General features: G+C 43.5%; 1 protein-coding gene and 1 long non-coding RNA gene across 3 annotated transcripts in view; both read left to right on the top strand.

Moving 5' to 3' along the window:
- Nucleotides 1-8227: 8227 nt before the first annotated feature.
- Nucleotides 8228-8658, top strand: LOC143685940 (uncharacterized). The gene is made up of 2 exons (XR_013176803.1): nucleotides 8228-8394; nucleotides 8514-8658. It is a non-coding gene; the product is annotated as an uncharacterized LOC143685940 (long non-coding RNA).
- Nucleotides 8659-10885: 2227 nt separating this feature from the next.
- Nucleotides 10886-15957, top strand: part of CA10 (carbonic anhydrase 10) — a 498625-nt gene continuing 493553 nt past the window's right edge. The window contains exons 1-2 of one of the 2 annotated variants that reach the window (XM_077163066.1): nucleotides 10886-11201; nucleotides 12119-12741. In XM_077163066.1, coding sequence (XP_077019181.1) covers nucleotides 12681-12741 — 61 coding nt within the window. In that variant the 5' untranslated portion in view covers nucleotides 10886-11201; nucleotides 12119-12680. Of the gene's footprint in view, nucleotides 11202-12106; nucleotides 12742-15957 lie in introns of those variants that run through there. The other variant, XM_077163067.1, reaches the window with a different exon arrangement.

Here is a 15957-nt window from a genome sequence, read left to right as displayed (position 1 = left end):
GTTTGAATAAGGAATATCTAGGCACAAGGTTGCACCCTGCTGGTTTAAAGTAGATAGCTGGTAGAAAGGTGATGAGAAGAGGCTCTCCTGACAAAGTCCAGCCACCAAACAGCCTGGACAAAAGTCAGTCCTGGAACCATTCTAGAACCATTCTACTACCTTGTATAGAGCCTTATCCAAACTATCATCATTTGATTTTGTGATGCTATCACCCTCTACCTCAAGAGTCATTATAATTAGACATTGCAATCAATTTTTTTTTTTTTAGAAATTTTATGAAACTCCTATAAAAGAGAAGTCTTTTGGGGCAGCATCCACATTCTGTCTAATAAGGAGGCATATTCTCTTACTTTGTTCACTGAGTATCATTGAACAAGCTCATTCAAGTAACAGTTGATTGAACTGAATCCAAGAATCCAAAAATTATTGTGGTAATACTTCCCAAAGTAGCAGCACCTACTTCTGCAATTGACTTATACAAGAGGAGAAAATACAATTCATTTTGCTCATTTTCTTTATAATGGAAACCTGAAATGAAAGGGGAAGATTACCAGTCTGCCTCACATCTCATGGGGAGGCAAAGTGAGAACAGCCACTAGGAATTCCCATTTTATTATGAGAGATGTCAAAGACTTCAAATGAAGAGAAAAACATTTTTTTTCTTTTTTCATATCTCCATCTGACCAGTACTTCCAGGAGTTCCTTCCTAACTGTGTCTTACATACATTCAAAAAATCAGTCCTGGCTGATACCTACAGGTGCCACCATCTCTGAAGAAGCACTGACAGTGTTGCCCCGGCCTCCACTAATTTTGGATTCCACTACCATTGAAGCTGAACTTTATCAGAAACCAATGAGGTCACCTCCAGCACCACCAGCTAAGCCACAGGTGTAATAGTGGCTCTATGCTGTTCCCACTGGCCTCTTCCACCCTATTGCTAATACTCAGCTCAGCACGGTGTCCTGTCTCTACTGAGATGCCAATCTCTGCCAACTCACCTTCACACGGGCATTATAGTTTTAAGATCCCCTGCAAAGGGGCAAGAGAATATAATTTTTATTTTAACAGACGATCATTTAAAATATACTTAAGATTTCACTTACATCCATTTATAAATCCCTTTTTTCTAAGGAATTGATAATATGCGGAATTAAAACCAAACATAACTTTTCATGCAGTATTTATTACATTCTCCCTCCCAGAGGAAATTTAGCATAAGGATATTCAGTTTATATCAATTCATAAGAGTCTTCAAACATCCATTAAGAGAAAGTATTTGAACTTAGAGTGAGTGGAGAACATCACATGGTATTGGTTTAGGTGAATTTACAGCAACCTTGATATTTTGCAGGTACCTGATAATGGCATGTTTATATATTTTTAAGGAAAGCTCTAGTCTTTTCCCCTTTGGTCTCAACTATTGTTGCCTCTGCAGTATGGCTACTCATAGCTCTTCTGTTCTGCTTAGCAGGAGGTTATTTTTATTTTAATGAGTTTTTTTCCCTGTTTAGAAACAATCAGATAAGAAGACTCAGAGCTTTAAAGGTTTCCTACCTTGGTAACTCAACTCCTGCTTTATTAAATCTACACAATAGTTACAGGGAGAAAATACTGTTGTTGCAGTTGTATAAATACCTGGAAATCCCACTTGTAAGAGCAGAAAAGCTAGATTTGGAGACCTCTACAGCACAGTCCTCTCTTTTGCATTGATATGGAAAAATAATTTCTTTTAGAGTTAAGATCTGCAGCAGTCCTTACTAATTGAACACCTTCAATGCTTTGAATAAAAGCAATGTTATTTCACACAAGTTATTTGCTGTTTAAATATCATCCTGGGGAATGGGGAACAGGTCTGTTTTCCTAAGGAGAGACTGCAATGCTGGTGAGCAAACAATTAGGACTGAGGGGCTGGCTAAGGCATGACTATTTAAGAAGGTGTGTACGGCAAGAAGCCTGGATGTGGAGCTTGGGCTTGAGGCATCTGATATCTGCATGAGGCCCCTTACAATTTGGGGCAATGCTAGGGATGGGAATAGGAAAAGGGCCATGGACTTGTATGCTGGTGCCCGGATTCCAAGTGTCTGGGTGGGACTGTCTGCTACACTCTTCATTTGTGGATTTTCTAAGTAATAAATGGAACATATGACTCTATAATACAGAATGTAGAAAACGCTGAGTGGAGAACTTGGAAGTGTCCTTAAAGTGTAAAATAAAAAGTTAAAGTTAATTCTTATAATTTTAATGCTAATCTTTGGGAAGACAACATGAAAAAATATTGGGAAATGATTTTAAAACTTAATCCATTAGTTGCTAACTCCAAAATTATACCAGCTGAGGTAGGGGCAGACTGTTGCCTTTCCTTAAACCTGGGATCCATCATGAAATTAAAATCCTCTATATTGCTTTATAAGTGCAACCTAAGAGTACCATAGCTGACTTAAGAAGGAGAGGAAAGGGTTCTATTGTTTAATGTGAAACAGACAAACCAAAACAAACAACAACACCCATACACACAGAATCACACACGCAATTAGTGGAGTGAATTTGAAAGTGCATTGGACAGAATACAGAAAATCTGTGAAAAACGTCTTTCACCAATTGTATGGTTTAGGATAATATATTTATTTTCTAGGTTTCAGCTGCTGCACTTCATTACTTGGTAACAATACAATGATGAGAATAAAAGGTTAAAAAAACATATACATAATTAGGAAGACTGGACTCAAGTTATGATTCTGCCCCTGCCTCTGTTTGAACTTGAACACATCACTTAACCTCACCTTAGACCTCCATCTTCTCACCTGAAAATTAAGGGGGTTGGAGTAGATCCGTTCTGACATTGTATTAATGTGCACTTGAAATGAGCTATGAAACATCTACCATTAAATCCATGACCATAATACAAGGAAGATTGGAGTTATTTTAAAAGCAAACAAATAAATTTACTTTTTTTCCCCAGCATTTACAGAGTATCTGCCATTTATTCATTGCAAACAAGTCTGCAACCTATGAGACCCTGAGGTCAGGAGGCTGGAAATGTGAGAGAGAGATGAGCTGTACTAAAGGAACAAAAGTATAGCATGGATTTCACTAACTTCCAAAATGACACCCAAATAGTTGACAAAAGAAGCATATTCTTAGTGCATATTATTTCATGATAATTATTCAACTGCCAACATTTAAATGGCAAATGAGGCAAAACATCTGATAGAAATAAACTTCAGCTACCTCTTAAAAAAAAATAAAATTGTCCTATGTTTGTAACTGATAAATTAGGATTTAAGGGATGATTATGATTACTGAATTATTAAATAGATATTCCTCTTTACTTTCTGGTATATTAGAGTAGACAGAGGGAAATACCTGAAATCTCTGAATTGTAATCCAGCTGCCTTAATCTCTGATAATGACTGTACATTCTTTATCTTGTGCCCTTGTGATGGTAAAAAAAACCTTGTGACTAACCTTCACTTAAACCCATTTATCCAGTTTTTCAAATTTAGAATCTTGTAATCACTAAAGGCAGCCCCTAATGTTTATTAATGAAGGGTCTTGGGTTAGCCCCAGAACTAACCTACACCAAGTCCAATGTTATCTTGATAACCAAATTTATCTAATGAAATGGTAGATAAAACAATTCAGTCTAACCAAAGTCAAAATGCCTGATATGCACAGTAGCTTAGACTTGAACCTATAAATCACCTATGCCTCATTATAATACTAAAAATCAGGCCCCTCATCATATTAAGGCTGCCATTTTCTTACATACATCCTGTGGCTAAGCACGTAATCAATCCATGCATGCTCGATAATTAAATAACCTCTAAGTACATCATTTGGGGCCATTGTGTTCATTATCCTAAAGCCTGCCCATCTTTTAATGTTATAAAACTATCAGAATTTGGGGAGACAGATTTGGGGCCAATAGGGCATTGGCGTCCTGCTTCACACCTAGCTATAAACTCTTTCTCTTTGAAAATCCAGTGTCTCAAGAATTGGTCATTTAAGGGCATGGGTACAAGAATCCATTGCCTTTGTCTGGTAACATGCTGATTACAAATTGTGGTATGAGTGAGAAGAAAACCTATTTTAAATATATAATGAACACTGTTGGTAACTAACCTATTATCCATTCTGAAGTTAGACATGGAAATAACCTGTTCTGGTGGTATATAACATTACAGCCTTCTGATATTCTTTGTCCAGACAAGTGAACTATGTCCTCTCAAATATGTTAACGTCTCTTCTTGATTAACTCATTTATAGAGAAAAAGGTCCCATATCAATGTCTCATATAACCCATATGAACTCACTGTTGAAAATACAACTATATTATTGTATCATATTGAAAAGTGACAAGATTCTCTTTTTCAGTTACTTCATAAAAAGCTCCGTTGATTTATGCCTGGCGCATCATGTGACTCAAATTTCTACCTGCCTGTGGGAGACTGAAGAATGTCCCCCCAACGATTCCCATGTCCTAATCCGCAGAGCCTGTGACCATGTTACCTTACATAGCAAAAGCGACTTTATAGGTATGAAGTTAAGGTTTTGAGATGAGATAAACCTGGATTATCCTAGTAGGTCCCAGGTAATCACAAGGATTCTTACAAGTGAAAGAGGGAGGCAGGAAAGTCAGAGAAGGAGATGTGACAATAGAGGCAGAAGTCAGAGCAAAGCCATTGCTGCTAAGGCATGCAGGAAGTCTCCAGAAGCTGGAAAAGTCAAGGAATAGATACTCCCCTACAGCCCTGCTGACACCTTGAGTTGAGCTCCATAAAATTCTGATTAGACTTCTGGCTTTCAAAATCATAAGATCATAAATTTGTGTTGTTTTAAGCCATGAAATTTTTAATATTTGTTACAGCAGCAATAGGCAATACACTGCTTGATGGCCTCAATCAGCATGCTGGATAGCAGAATCCATGCTTCCATTCTGAAGTTCTTTCCTCCTATCTCTCTTGGGGAATCTGTATTGGGGTGTCTCATCTGGGCTCACAATCCATGCCATCACCAGGGCCTTCACACTCTCTCATCTCTGTTATGCCACACAGCAATCTGCTCTGCCCATGGTCTGCCCTTTATGTCACCATCCATCACTCTCTGCTATTTAGGAGACTGCAAAGAGTTCACTTTTGCTTCTGCTATCATCCTCACAGTAGCCTTGGGGCTGGTGCAATCCCGCTTACCATGGTGGCCCAAATATTGGCACAGAATATTTTCCACAGCAGCTTACAGTGTTTATTAGTAGTCACTGAAGAGATAGTGGAAAGGAATAACCTCTAGAGCTTAACTTTCAACTGGTTACCAGATTGTATTACTGTTAGATTGCAGTATGCATGCTAGTCATATTGGGTCATCCCAGGGTACTTTTCTGCCTTTCTACACAGCTTCCTCCCAGCCTCACATATGGTCTGTATCTCAGTGGCAGAAGCCAGTTACTCCACCACTATTAAAAACGTCCTAATGGGGGTGCAAGGGGAGTTCAGTGGTCGACTTCTTGCCTGCCATGTGGGAAACCTGGATTTCATTCCTGGCCCATGCACATCCCCCAAAAACAAACAAACAAAAACATACCCTGAGTCCATAGAGACTCCTTGACATCCCATTATTGCCCACAGTAAGAGTTCCTTTTTCAGCCCCAGCTAAGGCTCAACTTCCAAGTCTTTATTTCTGCCCCTCTCCCCAGGAAGGACTAACCTGGGTAATTTTCACTATGTTCAAGGAAAATCTTCATTCTTATTAATAGGGGAGCTTACATTATGATCCCAACAGGATAATGACATTATAACATAAAACCCAATACTTGCAAAATAGATAAAGTCACAGAGACAGCATCAGTGATACTTCATTATACCACAGCTTCTATAATACAGAAAGTACAACTTTCATTTTTAACATTTCTCAATGTCAGAGTAATTTGATAGTAAATAATACTTGAGATAGTATTAAGGTTGAACTTCTCTAGCCAGTCCAGCACAGTTTATTAGATATCTCCATTTATGATTACAAGTCTCTGCCTCATATTTGCAAAAACCAACTCATCTATTTGAGTGGATAATTTTGAGATTTAATTGACATAAAATAAATTGTACACGTTTAAAACATAAAATTTGATGTTTTGACATGTACAAATCATAAACTATCAGCACAATTAAGATAACACAGACTTTACCTCAAAATGTTTCCTCGTGCTCTATTTAAACACTCCTTTCTCCTCCCCACTCCTCTGCCTTCATCTCCAGGCAACCACTATTCTGCTTTCTGTCACTACAGAAGAGCTTATCCTTCCTAGAACTGCATATAGATGGACTCAAACAGCGGACACTCCTTTTTGTCTGACTTCTGCCACTTGGCATTTACTTTGAGACTCACCCATATTGTCACAGGTAGTAAGTTCATCACTTTCTATTGCTAAGTAAGCATCAGATTTTGATTATCTATTCACTGTTATGGACATTTTAGTTATCCTCAGTTTATGACTAGTGCAAATAAAGGATTAGGAACATTTGTATGGAAGTCAGTGTGGACATAAGCTTTCATTTCTCTTGGGTAAATATCTATGAGATGAATGACTGGGTAATATGGTTGGTGTGCGTCTAATTTTATATATAAACTTTCAGTTGCTCCTTATCTTTACCAACACTTGATACTGTCAGTTTTTAAAAATTGTAGTGTGTAGTGGTATCTCGGTGTGATTTTAATTTCCTATTCTGTAAGGACTAATGATGATGATGATTTTTCTATGCGCTTATTTGCCAGCCATACCTATATATATATGTGGCGAATTATCTACTCAAATCTTCAGTCCAATTTTACATTGGGTGTTTTAAATGACCGAGTTTCGAAACTTCTTTACATATTCTGCTCACAAGTCATTTGTCGGCTATGTATTTTTCACATATTTACTTTCCAATTGTAGCTTTTATTTTTATTCTCCTAGCAGTGTCTTTTGAAAAGCTTTTAAGTTCTTAATTTTGATGAAGTCCAATTTTTTTTTCTTTTATGGATTGTGCTGGTGGTGTGATAGCTAATAAATATTTGCCTAATTCAAGTTTACAAAGACTTTCACCTATGCTCTGTTCTTAGGCTTAGGTTTTATATAAAAATAATTTATTTTGAGTTCATTTTTGTGTATGGTACTAAGTATAGATTGCAGTTCTTTTTTTTTTTTTTCTTGAGAAAGGGTATCCAATTGTTCCGGCATAATTTATGGAAAAGACTATTCTTTCTCCAAGGAAAACCTATTTTACTTTTGTGGAAAATCAACTGAACCTATATGGGTGGCTCTATTTCTAGATTCTATGTGTTCCATTGATTTATTTGTCTTTCTTGATGCCAATACCAGTGTCTTGATTATAGTAGCTATATAATAATTAAAGTCAGGTAGTGACTCCAAATGTCCTCTTCATTTTTAAAGCTAATTAGGTCCTTCGTTTTTTCATGTAAATTTTATAAACAGATTATCAATTGTTACTAAAACAAAGCTTGCTGGGATTTGGATTGGAATCACAGTGAACAATGCATCATTTTGGGAAAAAGTGATACTTTTAACAATATTAAGTCTTCTGATCCATGAACATGATATATCTTTCCATTTATTTAATTTCCACTTTTGAATAGAAGTCAGGGATTGCTTAATCACACTACTCTCTCTTTCTCTTTAGCCTTTAAATGATTAAAAAGAGAAAAACGTTCCTAAATGGGGACTGAAACGTCATTAAGTTGAGTGGCATATGCACCAAAGTGTTCTATTATATAGTTATATTGGAATATATGTTTTGGACATAAGTTTAAAGGGACTTTCCAATTACTCCTTCCCAGCCTCACCCTGCCCAATAACTTGGAAATTGCATGCAGGGATGGTTGGGTGTTAGATTCAAAATATGCTTTCTCAGCCATGGGGAGAACTGTGACTGGCCTCCAAAATCCAGCTGGTGCTAGAAAGTTGAGACCCTACAGGCCCTCTTTTTCTAGGGTTGCTTATTCCTTGGAGAACAAAACACACACTGATACTAATGAACCATTATGCAGGTTGACTAAGAAGGGGGAAGAGAAAGGGATTTGTTTCAACTTGCAATACAGGGTTCTCACCTTATGGGGAATGTGTCTTAATTGACTTCACGCTCTTAAACATTTGAACATCAGATGAGTCGTTCCTTTTTCTATGGAGTAGAGTGAAAGAGAAAGTTGAGACAGAACCTGAAGGAACTCAGCATTCTCCTCTCCTAGTGCATGGAACTGTAATCTCCTGCTCTCTTTGTGACAACTGAAGTTGCCCCTAACACTTGAGCTCAGTCAAGACTTTCTGTTATAAGACATCTGCACTGCATTTGGAGTGGACAAATGTAAAGGGAAAGAGACAAAATGAAAGAGACAAATGATGAAGACAGGTATAAGAGGGAGATAGAGTTTTTAAGATATGGCTGCCAATTTATTAAAATGTAAAAAAATGCTAAGAAGAAAAATTTTTAGCTTCATGGGGGTTTTATAATTTGTCTTTATTTTGCAGGTAAAAATAAAAGAACCCTCAAAAAGAGAGTGAGGACAGAATTCACTCCAACTTTAAGGGTCCTGTTTAAAACGTTTTTCTATTAAGCTATTCTCTGGATTAAGATGGAGCGTTTCTTATAAAAATGTACAGACTAAGCCTAGAATGACTCAAGAAGATATCGTTCTTTCTTGTAGAAAATGCTAACATGGAATCTAAAAATTGGAGAAATTGTTGAGTTCATTAGAATATTTCAAGAGCTAAGAAGACACTGACACTTAGCAGACACCCAAGTTCTTTCATTTAAAAATGCCTTTGATTACTCAGTGATCTTTTTTCCCAGTGATCTTTTCCTTCTCTCAATTCCAAGTATTTAGATTCTAAATTGCATAATTTACACTATACTTTCATCCTGCCTTTGACTGACTTCTAGGTGATTGATGTGTGTACCTCTGCTCTGCCAAAGTACAAAGACATCAGCTCCCCAGGATGATAGCTTTCTCTATCACAGAGTGTGTGGAGAGGTGGTGTGGCATGGTCTCTAAGACTGGATTGTCCAGCTGTGGTCACTACACTACCAATTTGTGGTGTGATACCCTGGGCAAACAACTACTCTGGGCCTCCACTTTATCATCTGTAAATTGAAATAATAATGATCCCTATTTCACAGAGATGGTATGATGATTAAATGAAGTATTTTGTGTAAGGGATTTGGCAATGCATGGCACATAGCAAGCAAGCAATACATGCAAGCTATTGTTTTTACTTACTCTTATATGAGTTGATGCATTTTTAATTGGAAGCACCAGTTAGTAGGGAATAGACTAAATGTTCTTTGGGAGGGCTGCAGGCTAGTGTACACGCAGAAAGGGGGGAGGGGAATGAAATAAGCATTATTTTATTGGCATTGGTTCTCAAGGTAAAATGTAGAAGGTTTTATGGCCTGTATTGGGAATTAGGCATTTTCCGATAAAAAGCCCAGCATCTTGCCACAGTGTTTAACACATACCAGGTACTCACTTAGTATTTGCCCAATTAATGAATAAGTAATTGGATAGTGATAAAAAAAAAAAAAAGCCAACAGGCACCCTGCTCCTGCTTCCAGAGGATTGCGCTCCCCTGCTGACAGCATATCCTGCTCTCCAAGAGCAAAAGGCAGGTTACTCTAGGGTAGATCTGTCCATTTTGGCAAACTGTTTTTTTCTCTCCCCTCAAAAATCCCCTTCGTGCTGTCAACTTTCCAAAGCATTGAGACAAACACCCCGTTTGCTTCCCAAATGGGCTAATTCTCACTCACTCCAATTCCTTTCAATTTCTGAGGTTTCAATTCCTTTCCTGCTGAGCCTCCAGGCTCTCTAAATAAGAATTCTGGATTTATTTCATCTTCGCCTAGATTTCTAATGTGTGGACCACCTGCAGTCTTTGGCCCTCATCTCAAAGAACAGATAATTCAGCTACACCTCCCTCCTAAAGGGTAGGCAAATCTGCTGGCGGTTCATTTTTGAACCCCTAGAGGCACCGGGACGACGCAGCCCTAGCTCCCGCAGTCTGCCCGGCTCAGGCAGCTCTGAGAGATGCTGTTCGGCTCTGCTCCCTCCCCACCACACTCCCCGCCAGACTCCGGAGCATATTCGAGTCAGTGAAAAGATCCTGGGAGTACCGCACTGTGACTTCTCTGGTTGCGATCTCGGACCCTCAGATACTACTACGCAGCCTAGGTGCCCGGGTAGCCAGGGGGAAGGTTCGCTAGATGGACTCTGCTGACACTCAGTGCTCTCTTCTCCACCCCCACGCCACCTCAGTTTAAGTACTCTTCATGCGGATGTTCAGTCCGAGGCTCACTCTAAAACAGCTGCTAAACACCAAAAATAAAAAGAGCAAAACTCCCCCGCGCTTTATGTATTTGTCCATCCGCGCTTGTGCAAAATTTCCCAACGTCACAGTTTGCAATCCAGGCAGGCGAGCCGAGAAATCCGAGATCTTTGTGGGATCCCCCCCCATCCTGCCCTCTTCTTTGACTTCAGCGCCCCAACAGAGGTAGGGGGCTCACGCAAACCTCAGCCGCAGCGATAGAGGCAAATACCAATCTGCTGCGATTTTCCCTTCCCCCGCTCGCTCCCAGCCCTCTTCTCAGGCGAACAGTCCCGAGCGCAGGATTTCCTTCTAGTTCCCCCAGATCCCTATTCCAAGTAGCTGACCAGGTGCAAGTCCATTTTCCCAGGCCGCGCAGTCGGACCGCCTTTCCCTGAGACCTTTCCGCGGACCCGCTGGCTGCGCCCTCAGCCCGGGCGGTGGGTGGTGCTCGCGCCGCCCCCACCTTCTCCTGGGGCCGCGGAGAGATGCGCGCTGGGCACGCGAGTGTGTGTAGGCGCGCGCGCGCGGGCTTGGCGGGGAAATCTCCTCGGGTGGAAAAAGCTGAGTATCGCCGGCGGAGAGTATCCTGGGAAGCCCGAGAGAAGCCTCCAAAGCACTAGAGCCTCCCGAAAGAAAAACGGAATAAAAGGAGGAAGGAAAAGCCGTTCCCCCAAAGCCCGGGTTTCCAGTAGTCTCGGATCTTCCCGGAGCCCGGCTGAGGCGCAGCGGGCAGCCGTGGCTGCTCGCACTCGGAAGTGGAAAGCTCGTTTGTTCCCTTTCGGGAGGAGGGAGGTGAGGGACTCGCAGGAAAGAGTTGCGTCTGGTCTAGAAACCTGCAGTGAGGAGAACTCTGGGGTAAGTGTTCTGGCACTGGAGCGGAAAGGGGGAAGGAGGAGGGGGGCAAGAGAGGGACGACAGGGAGAGGGCAGGGAATGAATTATGCAAAAAAAAAAAAAAAAAAAGTCCTCAATATTCCGCCACGGAGGGAGAGCGCTGCACAGCACTCGCAGGATGAGTCCCGCCCGGTCTCCCGCGCCTAACCGGCTGGCACGAAGTTCTTTTTTAAGGAGAAAAGAAAGTCGAGAATCCAGGAGGGTGGCTGAGGCGGAGCGCCGGGGGCTGGGGCCGAGACAGCAGCCGTATCGGCCCAATCCTCCGACTCCCAGCCCTCTCCTCCTCCTTATGGCCGAGTTAAGCCTCGCCTCCCCATCCCGGCCTCCTGCCTCCGCCCCCTGGACGCCCCGCGGCGGGGCTGACGTGGGGGCCCCGGGCGGCGACGAGGACGCTCACCTGGTCGAGCTCTCCCTCCTCCTCCTCCGCCTCCTCCGCCTCCTCCCGCCCCCTCCTGCCCTCCTCCTCCTCTCCGAATCAGAAAGCGCCGGGCTCCGTAGGCGAGGAAATAACGACCCCTGCAGTTACATTGCGGAAAATCGCGGCGGCCGCGGCGGCGCTGGTTGCGGGCGATGGAGGCGAGGCAACTGGGGGTTCTGGGGAACCCAGGAAAATAGCGGAGGAACGGAAAGCGCGCGCGCGCCCGCGACGTGGGGAGAACGCGGGCTTCCGACGCGCCCCAGTCCCGGGCGTCCAGCCGTTCCAGCTCCGCGCCCTGGCTGCGCGGCCGGAAGAGGGCTCCGAGGCGGCAGGCTGTGCGCGGACCTGGGGAGAGGGAGGGTCGGCGGAGCTGCTGGTGCCGGCGGTGTCGGGCAATAATCCCTGCCTCTCTTTCTCTGTCTCTCTTCTGTGTCTGCTCCTCCCCCCGCCCCCGGAAGCAGGAGGAGAACGGCCCCGGAGCGGAGCAGCCACCCTCTGACCATGCCCCGGTGAGGGGAGCGGACTTCGAGGGAAACTTGTCGCGGACTGCCTGGGCTTGGCCAGCGAGCTGAGAGCGGCCGGGGGTCCGGGATTGCACGGCGCGGCCCGGCGGGGGGCTCTCGTCTATGTCTTCTTGGGGCGCCAGGCGGATCGGGGTCTCGCTTGTGCACGAAGAGCCCAGCGCTTTTGGCTTCAGGTGGCTGCCACCGCCTCTAGCGTTGTTTCCGCCGCTCGTACGAAGAGCAGAGACGGGCGAGCAGGGAGACCTCCGGGGCAGCGAGGAATCGGACATGTGTCAGCACATCTGGGGCGCACATCCGTCGAGCCCGAGGGGAGATTTGCCGGAACATTTCAAACTGCGATATTGATCTTGGGGGTGACTGCCCCTGGCCGGCTTTCGGGTGGGAGTACGAGTGTGCGCTCGGGAGTGTGTGTACGCGCGTGTATGTGTGTGCCGTGTCGGGCTCGTCCCCTTCCCCCCGTTTTCCCGTCGAGTGATGCACTTGGAATGAGAATCAGAGGATGGAAATAGTCTGGGAGGTGCTTTTTCTTCTTCAAGCCAATTTCATCGTCTGCATATCAGGTACCGGACGCGTTGGAGTCGCGGGCGGGTTTGGGTTGGGTTGTGGTGTTTGGAATGTATAGGATTTTATTGTGTGTAGACTCTTGAGTAGCCTGGCAAAGTGGAGAGGAAGGAAGGGAGGTGGCCGAGACCTTTCCATCTCTGTGGGTTTGCCGCTTTCAGAATTAAAAACCTTCCGATCCCAAGCGAGTGTGTGTGTGTGTGTACGCGTGTGTGCGCGCGCGTGCGTGTGTGTGTGTGTGTGTGTGTGTGTGGGAGGGTTGTGTGTATGGGAAGGAGCTGTGTGGAGTCCAGGGAGGGAGATGGGGTGGGGATGTGACAGAAGAGGCAAAAGGGTGTTGATTTTCAACTGCTTTTCTGACTGAGAACTCTGGCGCGGAAATCTGAGCTTTGGCTCCCCCCAACCCATCCCCTAGCTTTCAAAGTTCCCCAACTCCGTGATTCCCGGCTTGCAAAATGGACGCAGAACCTTGCCTTGGTATCTGGGTACTTGCGAGAGACTGCAGAGGATGCGGGACTGGAGAGGACCAGCAGGTAGCAGAGGGATGTGGATGTTCACCACGCCTTCCTTCCCCAAACATATCAGGACGGACTGAGGGTTTGAAACCTGGTAGAACGGCCCTCTCCGCGCCAATAACACGATATTATAAATACCGCTTTAGATCAGTCTTTCTTAATTCCCACTGGCAGGATGTGGTGGCTGAGTCCTAGATCTCAGTCTACCTGTGCCAGTCTGGGTTCAGGTGCAAAGGGAAAGCCAGGGCATTGAGGCGAATAAGGCATGTATTGTGCTTACCTGTATGTCTTTTGGGGGGGGGGGTGGATTCCGATTTCAGAGCAGAGTCTTCCTTGGTGTAGGAAGTAGTGGGGGTGGGGTGGGGAGCAGAAGCTGTGAAGGGAAGCCCTAGAACTGGCAGTATTCCCCCACATCTGTGACTCCTCCCATTGGTAGTGTCCACCTCTACCTCCCTTCCTACCTACCATTAAAGGACTCGGGGTAAAGCCCATTTGCTGAGCTCCCCTCTGCCTGCATTCCCTCTGCAGAATTGGGGAATCAGCCAACTTCCCATTAATTCAGCAGAAGAGGAGAGGAGGAGCTATGGCCCTTTTGAGCAGGTACATTAGAGCAGTTTGGGGTGGAGGCACATGGTTCTTGCCTTTTCTCTCAACCTTACCTATCCTGCCCCTAAAGGAGATCTGATTCTAGTAGTAAAAAGCCCTGATCCTTCCCTCAGGCTTGACCCTGCTCCCCAAAAAAGGCATAACGTTGCGTAATCTTATCAGAAGTGTTTCTGTTTGGAGCTTGACCATCCTATTAAGAAATCTGGCTCTGTAATATTTTAGTGAGATATATTGTGTACATGGCAGACAGGAGAAAGTGCCCTAAGAACCTCTAGCAGAGCTTCGTTTATGCTCTTCCTATATCTAAGAGGAAAAATTCCCAGATGACTTACAAAGGTTTATATCAGTCATATGTCAGGGGAAGGTCAGATTAGGATCAAAGGCCACATTTTATTTCTTTCTCTACTGCATGTCTCTTTCAGACTCTCTGTGTTGTTCCAGAATGTTTCACTAATTATAAAATAGCCTTCCCTTACCTCTCTCCAACATCATAAATACATTTTAAATCAGACAAGCTGTCTGGGCCTCTTTAAGATTTGCAAAGAGTTAACATTCTCTGAGGCTCTGGATTTCCCCCAGCATCCTCTGCCCTCAGCCCTACCCTACATTTGGTCAGGCAGTTACAGTGGGGAACCAGTGAGAAAGGGTCTGTTCCAAGCCTTCAAAAGAAGAATTAGTGGGATACCCGTCACAGCTCTATTTGATTTAGAATATCAGTAACTAAATTATTTAAATAGAAACATTAGGAGGGGATTATTTTCAGCCCAGGAAGGGTGCTATGCTGTATGTGGCCTTTTGCATGTATTTGCTAAATAATCATCACTGCAATGGGATGAGAGGATAGAAGTGTAAGGAAAATTGCTAGCTATTGACTAGACACAGAAAACTAGGTTAGCGTTCCAAATGCCTAGTTAGGACCTACATTAATTTGCACTTTATAGAGACATTTAGGCAGAGATACAACATTATGTTCTCTGTATTTAAACATCCATAAACTTAGCTCTAAGAGGCTATTCTTTCTTCATGGCCAAGGTTGGCTTCCTTCCTTTGGTAAACAGCACTACACATTGAACGGTGCCCCTGTATGTCCAGAATTATGCTATTATAATTGTCAAAGTTTGAACTCCTTTTTTTCCCCTTCGACGGCCTTAAGAGAGACAGGAATACAATGTACTAAAGTTGAATAACTGGCTCAGAGAGTTTAGTGGATCCTTCATTTCTATGGTTTCTATGATTTGCAGTTTTAATTTGCCCACGACTGAGCATTACCAAAAGGAACATAACCCTGGCATTGTAGAATCTCCTTTATCTTTTACAAAATTAAAAACCAAAGCACCTCTCCACCATTTGGGCGTTAATCCTTACTGGGTCACCAGGCATCAGTGATTGATGTGTTAGTAGCGTTGGCTCTATTTCTGAGGAATACCAGGCTGGAAAGGCCAGCAAGAGAGTCTGTAGTAAAAACATATTGCAGAAGGAAAATATTGGTAGTAGACTTGGCCCATGAAAGCTATATTGACTGCATTTCACCAGGTGGTATTTGCTTTCAGAAGTATTCTGATGCTTTGTAGTTTAGTTATCCAGAGGTCCCTCCCCCCAACTTCTTCCCTCCTTCAAATTAAAAGTATACCAAACAGTTTTTACCCTGTACCTGTTTTGATATGTTGCTTGAAATTCAGAGACCAGGGTTTGCTTTCTTTGATGGCTCTGCACTAATTGTTTGGTTGTGATGAAGTTGTCAGCAAATGAGGTTGGGGACCTGCTTGGCTGAGCTTGGCTGGCTACTGGGTAAGTAGCATGTGTGTATTCCATTTCGGAGATCACATCAATTTTGGCTACTTAATGACAACACAGCAAGGCAGAAGAGGGAAGGGCCACCACCTGGGAGTTGTTCTGGCTCCACATTAAACTCAGATCTTATTTTACTGAAAATGCAAGGCTGCTAGGATCTGTGAAGGGACCAGAGAGAGAGAGTATACCAGAATGATTTTTCTCTGTGCTAGCAGGAGCACTATTCCCTTCCTACAGAAGCAGCTCAGATCAGTGAGAATGGATGCTTCACAGCACGAAGGGAGAATTTCCTGGTCAAAAGAC

This window comes from Tamandua tetradactyla, chromosome 6, assembly GCF_023851605.1.
Source record: "Tamandua tetradactyla isolate mTamTet1 chromosome 6, mTamTet1.pri, whole genome shotgun sequence".
Lineage (NCBI taxonomy): Eukaryota > Metazoa > Chordata > Mammalia > Pilosa > Myrmecophagidae > Tamandua > Tamandua tetradactyla.
This window is presented reverse-complemented; position numbering and strand designations above follow the sequence as displayed.